The following is a 12501-nucleotide window of genomic DNA, read 5'->3' as shown; positions in this document are numbered from 1 at the left end:
ATATACCCGGACTCTCTTCCTTGTAAGGGTCTCCCAGGCATGGACTTTTTATGTTTTCTAAAGGACATTGTGCGCTGGGCACATAATAATTACTTAGTATTAATTAACTTAAATACAGCAGGAGTCACAGGAGACCAGAAGCAACACACTAATTTATAGGACGAATTTATTGGACGAAAGGGCAGATTAAAAAAAAGTGTGTATAATACCATCATCCTAAGCAACTTACATGGGTAAAATATTAATTTGTAATTCCATGATTAAGAAAGATGCAGACTCCAGGAAATACAGAGCAGCGAATGGGGAATTATAGTTAGAACATGATGACAGCCATTTGTCAGGAGTCGCAGTGTGTCCCAGAAATGGAGCTAGGTATTGTGAACCCCTTCAGGGTGTTATTTTGTTCTTGGAGAGCATTGAAGTTAGATGTAAAGAGACAGACTTCCTCATGGGAGTTAGGCTGCGGCGGATCCCTGACCACAGTCCCTTGAGGGTTCACCCAGTGGGCCAGGATGGGCAAGGTGACGGCTCTGCACCTTTCGAGCTCCCTGAGGATTCCAGAGCCCTGCTGTCCATCAATTCTAAGTGCAAAACATAGCCATTAATTGCCCAAGGATTTAGCTGTAGCACACGCTTGGGGAAAAAGACAAAAAGCATGTCAAATGGAACTCACGTCTCCCAGGACCCTGAAATGTTTCCCATGGAAGCTCCAGGTGATAGGCTATAAATTACGGGACATTCTGGAACCTGGAGGAGCAGCAGAAGGAGAGTGGAAGCTGAGGCGGCCATTCAGCTCCTTGGCTGATGGTGAAATTGAAGCAGCTTGTGCCGACCACAAACGCAGACGTACGCACAAATGAGCTCTCAGTCTGCCTGTCCCTGAACAGCACAACAGGTGCTTTCTTCCTCACGGGAGTCCATTTCCTGACCTGGGAGAAGGGACGTGGCATGAGGAGAGAATCTGTCTTAACTAGGTTTGGTAGGGAAAGCATTCCTTGATTTCTGGCTCCCCTCTCCAGCTCTTGAATGGTGGATTGGAGTGAATGTGTACAACGCTGACATCACGGAGTCCTACCTCCCTGCTAAAATGCCACTGTGCACATATGCTGTATGCACTAGATCCCCACTTACCAATTTAGGTCATCGTTGAAGTGGCAGCTGCTCGTGCCCTGCTTCCGCTGGAAGGCACTGGAATCTCTTCTCGAGTAAGTGATTGTAGAACTTCCCTGCTCTGTTTTAGTATGAAGGTGACTGTCCTTGGTTTCCCTCCTCCCACTGATAAGGACTTGTTCATCGTTGCTTCATTTTCTGCTTACCTACATGTGTTGTCTAGGCAGACACACACATTTGTGATTCCCAGTACACCAGGAGTCCGGAATTTTGGTTCCCTTTTCGATGGGGAATCACAAAAAATTACCTCTTTCTAGCCTTGTGTTCTGAACATCCTTGTTAAGTGTCCCCCACATTGCTAGCATCTTTTATGGTCACAGCTGGATGTCCACAGATAAGATAAAGAAAAATTTGCTTATAGACAGTCCACAACTTACCTATCCCTGGCTTAAGTTTAAAAAAAAAAAAATGAATCTGTTCTTTCTAATAAGCTGTTCGTATTATAGAAAAGGATATGCACATTGTAGAAAATTAGAAGAACGTCTAAGCCCCATATTCCCATCTCTCGGAGATTGCCAGTATTAAAATCTTAGTGCATGCATGGCCTTCTGCTCTTTTCCTGTCCTTACTTCTGACAGTAATCTCTATCTTCCTCTTTCAATGAAATCAGACTTTCTCTAATACCGGAACCATATTCAGATTTCCCAGCTTGACCCCAGACTGTCTTTGTGGGCAGTTTCTCCAAGATGTGTCTGATGTGAGACTGCATATCGAATCCAGTTATGTTCCTTCCTTTTATTACCTAGCATAGTCTGTCACTTTTTATATGATGCTGACTCGCTGAAGAAACCGGGTCAGGTACCCCACAGAGAGCCCCTCTTCTGGATTTGTCTGGCTGCCTTGTCATAGGTAGTTTGGTTCGTTACTGTAACTTCTGATTCCCTATAAACTGCAAATTATATCTGAAGGCCTGACAGGTTTAGGGTAAACATTTTGGTGAGAATACATCTCTGATGATATTGTGGACCTCATATTACATGGCATTAGTAACCATATGTGTTTGAAGGCTAGCACATTTGTTAACGATCTCGGTCAAGCTCTGAGTTTCTCCTCTCGCGCTATTAGCGTTTTGAGGCAGATGGTTCTCCGTGGCGGGGCTGTCCTGTGTTACAGGATGTTGAGCAGGATCCATGGCTTCCACCCACCACATGCCAGCAGCACATACCCAGCTAGGACAACCCAGAACATCTCCAGACTTGGCTAAATGTCCTCTAGGGTCAAAATCAGCCCCAGCTGAGAACCAGGAAGAAAGAGAGGAAGGACGTTTTGATGGGAAGCTTATCACATAGAATTAGCGGGAGCATTCTCTCTCAGGGCGACTCTGAGGCCCTCAGACTTGGGAGGTCATCAAGTCCTTCTAGAGGGCCATCCATGGCTCTGCCCCAACAGGGCGGGGGGTTTCTTTCCCCATCCTTGGTTCTGCAGAGACCATCTGACTGGCTCTAGGGGCTCCAGTGCTTAGGCATTGGCCAGTCTGCTATGGCAAGCACACGTGGCTACTAGGCGCTCACTCTTGAGGGTCAGACTTTCTTGGAGAAGGCAGAGTAGTCGGCTGGGTAGACCTCCAAGAATTCTCTTCTCCAGTATCTAAGAGAGTGCCCCCTTAGGATGGCTGCCCCAGCCCATTGTCTCAGCTGCCGTCCCCTAGTACTTGCATTCCTGGGGCAGAGACTATGACTTGTAGGACCCCTGCCCAGGGCCACTTCTCTTCCTCTCCCGAGCACACTCCCTCAGAGGCAAGACCAGCTGCAGCACCCAAAGAGGAGGGTTGGGAGGCAGGCAGAACAGCCAGCTGGCAGCCCCGGCACCATCTCAGATGGCATCTCTAGCCCCTGCTCTCACTCCACCCTACACACCAGGTCTCACCCCTGCAGTTAGTATCCCCGTGAATTGCCAAGCCGGGGTGTGGCTTGAGAATGCAGATGGATCTGCTCTCAGCTCCACCACAAACACTCCATCATTATCCCCTGTGTCTACCCTGCCTTTCTCTAGGAGATTGACAGGTGCTAGGGGAGGGAGACAGTGGTCAGGTGGAGAGGGGACGCCTTGCCACTGCTTCTGTTTCCTTTACTAGCTGAAATCCATTCAGGCTGAACGTCAGGCTGGATATCCTGCCCGCCCCCCCACTCCTGGAAAATCAAGAGTAGTCAGGAGAAGCTGGAAGTTGGCGCTGCTGGATGGGAAGGAGGCCTCCTGGCCAGAAGTCTCATATTGGTAGCAGGGGGAAAAGGATCAAGTGGGCCAGGCTTCCAGGGCTTTGAAAAAAGGAAAGGGGGTTGCAGGGGGTGGGAGGGATAAACAGGTAGAGCACAGAGAGGGTTAGGGTAGTGCAACTACTCTGTATGGTGCCATTCGTGGTGGGTACATGCCATTATATGTGTGTCCAAACCCATAGACTGAACAGTGGCAAAAGTGAGTCCCAGTATGAACTGTGGACTTCAGGTGACCATGTAGGCTCATTGGTTGTAACAAATGCACCACTCTGGTGGGAGATGGGTGTATGGGAAATCTCTGTACTTGCCCTTCAGTTTTATTTATGTATGTGTGTATGTATTTACAGATTTTATTTTAAAGAGGGAGAGAGCAGGGGGAGGGCTAGAGGCACCAGGAAAAGAGAAGCAGACTCCGTGCTGAACATGGAACCCCAAGCAGGGCTCGATCTCACAACCCTGAGATCAGGACCTGAGCAGAAACCAAGGAGTCAGACGCTTAACAGACTGAGCCAATGAGGTGCCTATTGCCCCTCAGTTTTAACTGTGAACCTAAAACTGCTGTAAAAATATTAAGTCCTTTTAAAGAAAAATGGAAGAAAGAAGGGAAGAAAAGAGAGAGAGAGAGGGAAGGAAGGAAGGAAAGAAGGAAGATTGCAGAGCCAGGGAAATTAAGAATTTTAGACACCCCAAATCTGAAATACTGGAAAAATTTATGGTGGCCCACCTTCCACCAAAAAACAGAAACAAACAAACAAACAAACAAAATAACAACCAAAAAAATTAAAACTAAAGGAAGTTAAGTCCCACAGAGATTTTTTTTTCCCTATGATTACTACCTGGATTCTATTTTTGAAATGTAAAATATAAAATCCTTCATTTCTCTCATTTTCTTGGTGCCCCTGCTTTGCAGGCGCCCTGATATGTACACTTCTGCCCTCTGGGGAGCCAAGCACTGCCTGGGAGGCTCGGGATGGACTGGACATGTTCCCCAGAGGAAGACCCTTTTCGTACCTCCAGCATCTAGCATGGCATCTGGCACACGAACAGATTTTAAAATGAACAAGTGGCTGAGTTGCCTTTTGAGTAAAAGGATGTGCCAACTACTGTGTGTAAAACTTCCAAGGCCATCAGGAGTTAAATAAATCTCTGTTGGGTGGAACCAGGAAATGTGTGTGGGCAAGCTGAGTAATGACCCCCAAGGGGGTCCCGGTCCTAATCCCTGGAATGGATGACCTTAAGTGGCCAAAGGGACTTTGCAGCTGTGATTAAGAGTCTTGAAATGGGGAGATTATCCTGGATAATCCAGGTGGGCCCAGTGGAATCACAAAGGTCCTTACAAGGGAGAGAGGGAGGGAGGAGGGTCAGAGTCAGAGAAGAGGTGATGAAGGAAGAAATGTGATTGTTGGCCAGGAGCCAAGGAATGCAGGCAGCCCCTGGATGCTGGAAAGGGCCTGAAAGCCTTTGTTCCCTAGAGCCTTCTGAAGGAAGGCCGTCCTGCCTACCGGGAGCTCGACTGACTAGCCCTAAGCCCCATCTCAGACTTCGAACCCCCTGGACTGTGCAAGAGTGAATCTGTGTTGTTTTAAACCACCAAATTTGTGGTCATTTCTTACAGCAGCAGTTGGAAACGAATGCACGGTGTATATCCCTTTCCTCCCTCTAGGGAGAATGTTTTCTGAATTCCAAATATTTAATCAAGAAATCAGCTTTCAAAACTTGGTCTGTTTGCATTTTGGAGTCCACCCGTATTTACCTTCTTGTTCCATGTACCTCTCTCCAGGGTCTTGGCAAAGCTCAATTTGTTTGTCTGTAAAATGGGATCTTGATCTTTCTTCCTTTCTTTTCTTTTCTTTTTTTTTTTTTTTTTTAAGATTTTACTTATTTATTTGACAGAGATCACAAGTAGACAGGGAGGCAGACAGAGAGAGGAGGAAGCAGGCTCCCTGCAGAGCAGAGAGCCAGATGCGGGGCTCAATCCCAGGACCCTGGGATCATGACCTGAGCCCCGAAGGTAGAGGCTTTAACCCACTGAGCCCCCCAGGTGCTCCGGGATCTTGATCTTTCTGTGCCTCAAAAAACCACTGTAAACCTCAAAAAGATTTATTTTAAAAACATGTATTCTAGGATTTTAAAGTTATTTAAACATGATAATAGGTTTTCCTTTATCTGGATATGAGGCTAAGCAAGAAATTTGAATGACGCTTCCTAAATGAAAGAAGATAAAATTGGCACACAAGCAGGGCAGAGGAATGATGGCAACTAGTACATCCTGGAGTTGCTTTGTTGAAAGCAGATATGGTTGCTTTGGATTCATTTCCCTCAAAAGAAAATCTGGGCTCAGGGGCGCTTGAGTGGCTCAGCTGGTTGAGCGTCCGACTCTCGGTCTTGGCCCAGGTCATGATCTCAGGGTCATGAGATGGAGCCTTCCATGGGGCTCTGTACTCAACTTAGAGTCCACTTGAAATTCTCTCTCCCTTTCCCTCCCCGCTCTGCCCTCCTCCCCCTGCTCATACTCTCTCTCTAAGATAAATAAACAAAATCTTAAAAAAAAAAAAAGAAAGGAAGGAAGAAAGAAAAGAAAGGAAATCTGGGGCCAAACTTGCTACTGCTCTATAAAATCCTGCTCAATCCCATCTCGTACCTTGAGGATGAAAGACCGAGTTGTCTAGAGGTTGTAAAAGCCAAAGAAGGGAATGGAGGGTGTTGCCAGATAGGGACCAAGGTGTAAGGAAAAAAGATTTCACAAGATTCAGAGAGCAGAAGGAAATGAGCATGAGGTCAGAGAGTCCAAAGGGAAGCTTGATAAAACAATAAAATATATGGGACATAGACAATACAACTAACTGATCCTGACTGAGGAAGGAAAGGAAAGCCGCAGTGGACACCGAGCCTGCTCTGCAGGGAGTTCGCCCATGAGCTGAAGCTGGAAGCGTGCGTTAGGAAGCAAAGAAAGACGCATCAAAAGGAGCCTGCCAAGAAAACAAATGGCCAGTGTGAGCTTAACTATGCAGAAAATGGTAACGACAAGAATGGCCTTTTTAGTTCTTGAGCTGGGAGGCAAGTGAACGTTGTGGGGCTGATGGTCAGAGCCTGCGTGCTCGGCTGCTTTCTAGTACCTGCTGGCCCAGCGCAGACGGCCTCTGCCCCAGAGACCCGAGGGAACAATGTGGTAAAGGGAACGATGGAACCAGATGGTCAAGTAGAGGTGGTCAGACACACCTGGTGGCCTGAGATGGCTCAAGGCCAGGCCCATGAGTTAGCATCCCAGGGTACAGGGTGACCTTCAGGGGACCTCTTTAAGCTACACTTTAAAAACTACTGGCAGAATCCTTGAGAAGTCACTGAGTGGGACCAAAAGTCTACTAAGGGCCAGTGTTCCCCTCATTTTCCAGGAGCAGAGAACGATGAACATGGACCACATGGTGTAGGGAGCACTCTGTCAGTCCACGGCCAGACCTCGGAGTGGATGGCCCACGTGGCTTCTGAATTCAAAGGGAAAAAAAAAGGGGAGAGGAATCAGAGTGAGCATAGAGGATTTGTCACCCCAGGTCCTGCCAGCCTTATTACCTTCAGATTATGGTGGACAGACCGGTGGATCAGGACACTGTCTGGATATAGACTCAGTGTATCAGGCCTGATAGCACCTTCACTATGATTTATTCCTCTCATTTTATAGATAAGGAGAATCTCTGGGTGGTTTGGAGACTAGGGCCCATCCCACATGTCCAGCCTTCCCCTGGGAGGTCCATCTGAACACATAGTATTTCAACCAGACACCCAGCAAATGCCACAACTGGGGGCTGGCTGATCTCAGAATTATAGGTTTTATAACAGTTTGAATAACCAGAGTCCAGAGTCTTAATTTATTACCCAAGCATCAGCCTGAACCAAGGCCTGCAAGTAGCTCACTCCTGTCATTGCTTTTAAGAAATGATTCACATACAGAAACAGAACACTCGGTTCAGAATGACCGAAATAGGAGAGCGCCTGGGTGGCTCAGTGGGTTAAGCCGCCGCCTTCAGCTCAGGTCATGATCTCGGGGTCCTGGGATCGAGCCCCGCATCGGGCTCTCCGCTCAGCAGGGAGCCTGCTTCCTCCTCTCTCTCTGCCTGCCTCTCTGCCTGCTTGTCATCTCTCTCTGTCAAATAAATAAATAAAATCTTAAAAAAAAAAAAGAATGACCAAAATAACGAGAGCGGGAGCAGAACTTTGGATGAAAGAATGGACATTTCTCAGTGTGTTGGAACAAATTCCAGAACCTACAGTAGGCAGTCTGAAGAGGGGTAACTAATGGAGGATTTAAAATTTTTCACAAATGGGGGCGCCTGGGTGGCTCAGTGGGTTAAGCCGCTGCCTTCGGCTCAGGTCATGATCTCAGGGTCCTGGGATCGAGTCCCGAATCGGGCTCTCTGCTCAGCAGGGAGCCTGCTTCCCCCCCCTCCTCTCTGCCTGCCTCTATGCCTACTTGTGATCTCTCTCTGTCAAATAAATAAATAAAATCTTTAAAAAAAAATTTTTTTTCACAAATGTTGCAAGAGGACCTCGCTCAGTAGCAGCTCTTCTAGAAAGTTCTGGAGACTTCACTGTAAGCAAAACATAAACCAGTAAGGTAATAGACACCAAAAAGATTAATACAACCTTATGCCATGTGGTTTGCAGAATGATGGCCCCCCAAAGACATCCACATCGTAATTCCAGGAAGCCAGGAATATGTCATCTTCCATGGCAGAGGGGACTTTACACATGTGATTAAGTGAAGGGTCTTGAGATGGGGAAATGATTGTGGATAATGCAGATGGACCCAGCGTGCTCACCAAGGGTGCTTCTGAGTGAAAGGGGGAAGCAGGTGGGTCAGAGTTGGAGAAGATGTGACAAGAGTAGAGGCAGGAGTGATGCGGGACTCCAGGCCAAGGAGTGCAGGCTGTCTGTGCACCTGAAAAAGGCAAGGATGTGGATTCCCCTCTAGAGATACCACCTTAATGACCCATTGTAGGCTTCCAGCTCCCAGGACTGTAAGAGAATAAATGTGTGTGGTTTTAAGCCACTCGGTGTGTGGTAATTGTTGCAACGGCCATAGGAAATGAATGCAGGCTGCTTTAAGACTTGTTAGAATGTCCAGCCAAAATAATAATAACAACAACAAGAATAAAGAATTCCCAGCCAAGCAAAGGTTTTACAGTGGACTCATTAGATCACATCTGAAATGTCAGGTTCAGTTCCAGTTTGGGTTTTCAGAAGTATGTTGATAAAGTCAGGCACATTCCAGATGTCGGAGGACCTCTAAGTCATAACAAATAAGAAAGAGCTGAAAAGATTGGGTATTTTCAGTCTGAATGATATTAAGACATAACTGTTGTCTTCAAATGAGTGAAGGGTTCACATGTCAAAGAAAATTTAGGATCACTGTAACCCCTGATGAATTTGAATTAAGTTGGAATTACAGGGGAATTCAGGTCATTCTAACCAAGAAATTTCCAGAAGTGTAGTAAGAGCGGCCAACAAAGTAAATGCTATGCCCTGTTAGATAGTAAGCTTCCCATCACTGGAAGCATTTAATCAGAGGCTAATGGCCACTATTCAGCAGTGTTTGAAAGAATTCCTCCATAAGTACAAGGTTGGTCAATAAGACTGCTCTAAGCAATCTCAGATTGTAGACTTGATGACATACTTTCACTGGAGTCCAGGTTCTTCCTTGTGCTGTAATTTTTAATTCTCATAGGAAAATAAAAAGCAGTAACAAATTCTCACTTCTGTTGCTTGTGTAATCGTCAGTGCTGTTTTTAAGTCTCCTTGAGAGCTGTCATCTTGATAAGTAAAGATCGAGGTCACTGTCTCACAGTCAGTATACTTCCTAGTTGGCAAGCCCCCCCCCCCCGCCCCGCCCCAGGGTCCCAGATACCCTGGAGGAACCGGCAGTCTGTCCACTCCTGCCCTCAAGCTGGTGGGGGCGGGCGCTCAGTTCTGTCCTATGTTAAGAGTGGCCACACCTCAGCTTAGGTCTCACCCCTCAAAGTACCTCCCATGGGTCCAGAGGCAAAGCAGGTGCCAGAGTGTGAAAGAAAGATGATTTCCAGCAGGGAACCAAGACTCCCCTAAGAATGGGGTTGCCAGGAGAAGGCAGAATACAGGAGCGGTCCATTCTGCTGAGAAGAGTTTGGGACAGACAGCATCCTCCTCCACCCAAATGTCTCTCAACACAGAAAGTGGAAGGTCCAGCTGGAGATCCACTGGCATTTTTCTCACCTCCCCACATTTTTCTCTGGACACCCCAAAAAACTGCTGGCTGCTGCTTTTCCTGCTTAATTTGCAAGAAAAAGAGCAAAGTGCCACATAAAACCCGCTCTCCTGTGGTCAAGCTCCCAGGCCCCGGGCTCTCAGTGTCGGCTTGGCTGCATGCTCCACGCACCGCCTGCCAGCTCCGGCGCGGGGAAGGACTGCAGACACAGGACCCAGGTCTATGCCTGGACAGGTGTCCACTTGCCTCACACCCACTAATGGTTGTGGTCATAGCTACGTGTAGACATCATACTGAGCCGCCTGATAACATCATTCCTCTGTCGCTGCCTCCCCCTCAGCCTCCCTCGTCCTTCCATTCAGTGACTTGTGTGTTTTCATACCTGCTTGCCAGATTGCTGGTTTAATCCTGTAGATTTGTTTTTAAGGTAAGAGAAAAAGAAACCGTGCTCAGAGAGTGGTGGTTAATTGCTGTGCTTTCAGAAAGGGACCGGTTTCCTTTCTGGCCCCTCCGTCCTGCAGGGATCACGGGCTGGTTGGCCTCCCTCACTGGAGGATGGCAGCGCGGATAGCTGGCCAGGTGCGTCAGCCTCTCCCAGATCGTCAGAGATGGGGACCCAGGCTTAGGTAGCAGCAGCGGGCCCATCCATCAGGCGCCCACTCGCCAACATCTGCAGCTCCGCCCCCAGCTGGCGCCGCCCCCTGCCTCCCATCCGGAGTTCTGAACTGTGGACGAAAGGGACAGGGGCGTAGGCTCCCAGTGGATAGTGCGCCTGCGCTTCCCGCACCCGCTCCCGCACCTGCAGCCTGTGCCTGCTTCATCAGGCAGGCTTAGAATGGGTTCTCACCGCACCAATTTTAAATACCCAGAGGCTCTCTTCTGCTGAAAGAGAAAAGTCGTGGGTTCAGCCTTTCTCATCTTGTTTGCACAATGGGAATAATAATGGTTGCAAAATCACGGGGCAGTTGTGGAGGTTACAGGACTTAATTTATGGGGGCGCATTTAGAAGAGGGCGTGCCTGGTGCTTCATACCCTTACGCCGAATGAATGCATGCACAAATGAGTGGCGAGGAAAGAACCTACACGCAGTTTTGATGACTGGAAAAACAGAGGTGGAAGAAAATCACCCCTTATCTGTGGACATTCTCAGTGCTTCCCGTTTGTATTTTGCACTGTGAAATAACCCCCTCCCCCCTTTTTTTCCCCAGGACTATACTTTGTTATATGAAGAAGCAAAATATTTTCAGCTTCAGCCCATGTTGTTGGAGATGGAAAGGTGGAAGCAGGACAGAGAAAGTGGTCGCTTTTCAAGGCCCTGTGAGTGCTTAGTGGTGCGTGTCGCCCCAGACCTTGGAGAAAGGATCACGCTCAGCGGTGACAAATCTTTGATAGAAGAAGTATTTCCAGAGATTGGCGACGTGATGTGTAACTCCGTAAACGCAGGCTGGAATCACGACTCAACGCATGTCATTAGGTTTCCATTGAATGGCTACTGTCACCTCAACTCGGTCCAGGTATAGTCTTGTCATACACTGTGTGGCATCCAATGTCCCTCTTAATGCTGTCACTTAACCTTGCCTTCACCCAGTGCCTTCCCTCCAGGGAGCTGGGAAACTCTCAGGTGGCATCACTTCTGTTGGGTAGGTAAGCATAGGCACCCCCTACCCACTCATTCAATCATTCTGTGGGTATTTGTCGAACATCTACTATGTGCCTGGTGCTAGTATGAGTGCTGAAGATCTAGAAGAGGAAGAAAGAGACAATAGCTCTGTTTTCCCAGAATTTACATTCTGAGAAGGACAGGGAGGGGCGGCAAACCGTAACCAACAGAAATGTTGAGACCCTTAAAAACAAAAGTGTAATGAGAAGAAAAAGAAGTGTTTGTTAGCTGATGAGAAGAGAACTGCTGGGATGAGATAATCCCAAGCAGAGGGAATGGCAAGTTGTGACGACCCTGAGGTAGGAGTCTGCTTGGCATGTTGAGCCGTATCAGGAGAGCCCATGGGGCTTGAAGGAAGTGTCAGGGATAGGAAGTGCTGAGACAGGAGGCTAGCAGGTAGCTAGGGACAGATCACCGATGATTATCTCTTAGGTGGTGGTAAGCATTCTGGGATTTTTTTGTTGTCGTTGTTTCGGTTTCTTTTGGTTTGGGATCATTTGCTTGTGTGAGTAAAATGGAAAGCCATTTGAAGATTTTAACAAAGGTGTGGCATGATGTAGCTCAGATTTGAAAACGAATACTCCAGCAGCAGATGGAAAATGGTGGAAGCAAGGGAACCAGTTAGCAATGTTGGAGAAGTGTCCGGTTCTGAATATCTTGAGTGTCATAGAGCTAACAAGGTTCTCTGACAATGGCTTTGGGGTCTAAGAAGCCAAGGATGGCTAAGATTTTTGACAGGGGAACTGGATGAATGGAATAGCTGTTTTATGAGGCAGAGAAGTCTATGGGAGAATGAGACTTGGGGTTGGAATTCGGGAGTTTGGTTCACATGTGGTGTGGGGTGCCCTGTCCCTTAGACGCTGGTAAGTGTGTTCTTCATTTTAACTAATGTGTAGCAGCTCTGGGCCAAGGGTGGTACATGCCTTGTCTTCTTAGAACAACCCTAACAGGTAAGCACTGTGAATCGCCCATCTTGCTGAGGAGAAGGTGGAGGCATACTTATGCTTCAGCTCCAGGTCTCTATAACTGAAAATGACTTGAGGTCAGCAGAGTAAGGGCTTAGGGTTCCCCCCTTGCTCTTTCTTTTTTTTTATTTTTTTTTTTTTATTTTTTATAAACATGTATTTTTATCCCCAGGGGTACAGGTCTGTGAATCACCAGGTTTACACACTTCACAGCACTCACCAAAGCACATACCCTCCCCAATGTCCATAATCCCACCG

General features: G+C 47.5%; 1 protein-coding gene across 4 annotated transcripts in view; it reads left to right on the top strand.

The window, feature by feature from the left end:
- Positions 1 to 12501, top strand: part of KCTD1 (potassium channel tetramerization domain containing 1) — a 182867-nt gene that overhangs the window by 161568 nt on the left and 8798 nt on the right. For all 4 annotated transcript variants that reach the window (XM_059409392.1, XM_059409394.1, XM_059409393.1 and 1 more), the window contains exon 4: positions 10827 to 11132. In XM_059409392.1, the coding sequence (XP_059265375.1) occupies positions 10827 to 11132 (306 nt within the window). The remainder of the gene's footprint in view (positions 1 to 10826; positions 11133 to 12501) is intronic.

This window comes from Mustela nigripes, chromosome 8, assembly GCF_022355385.1.
Source record: "Mustela nigripes isolate SB6536 chromosome 8, MUSNIG.SB6536, whole genome shotgun sequence".
NCBI lineage: Eukaryota > Metazoa > Chordata > Mammalia > Carnivora > Mustelidae > Mustela > Mustela nigripes.
The sequence above is the reverse complement of the archived record's forward strand: the minus strand, read 5'-3'. Positions and strand labels throughout refer to the sequence as shown.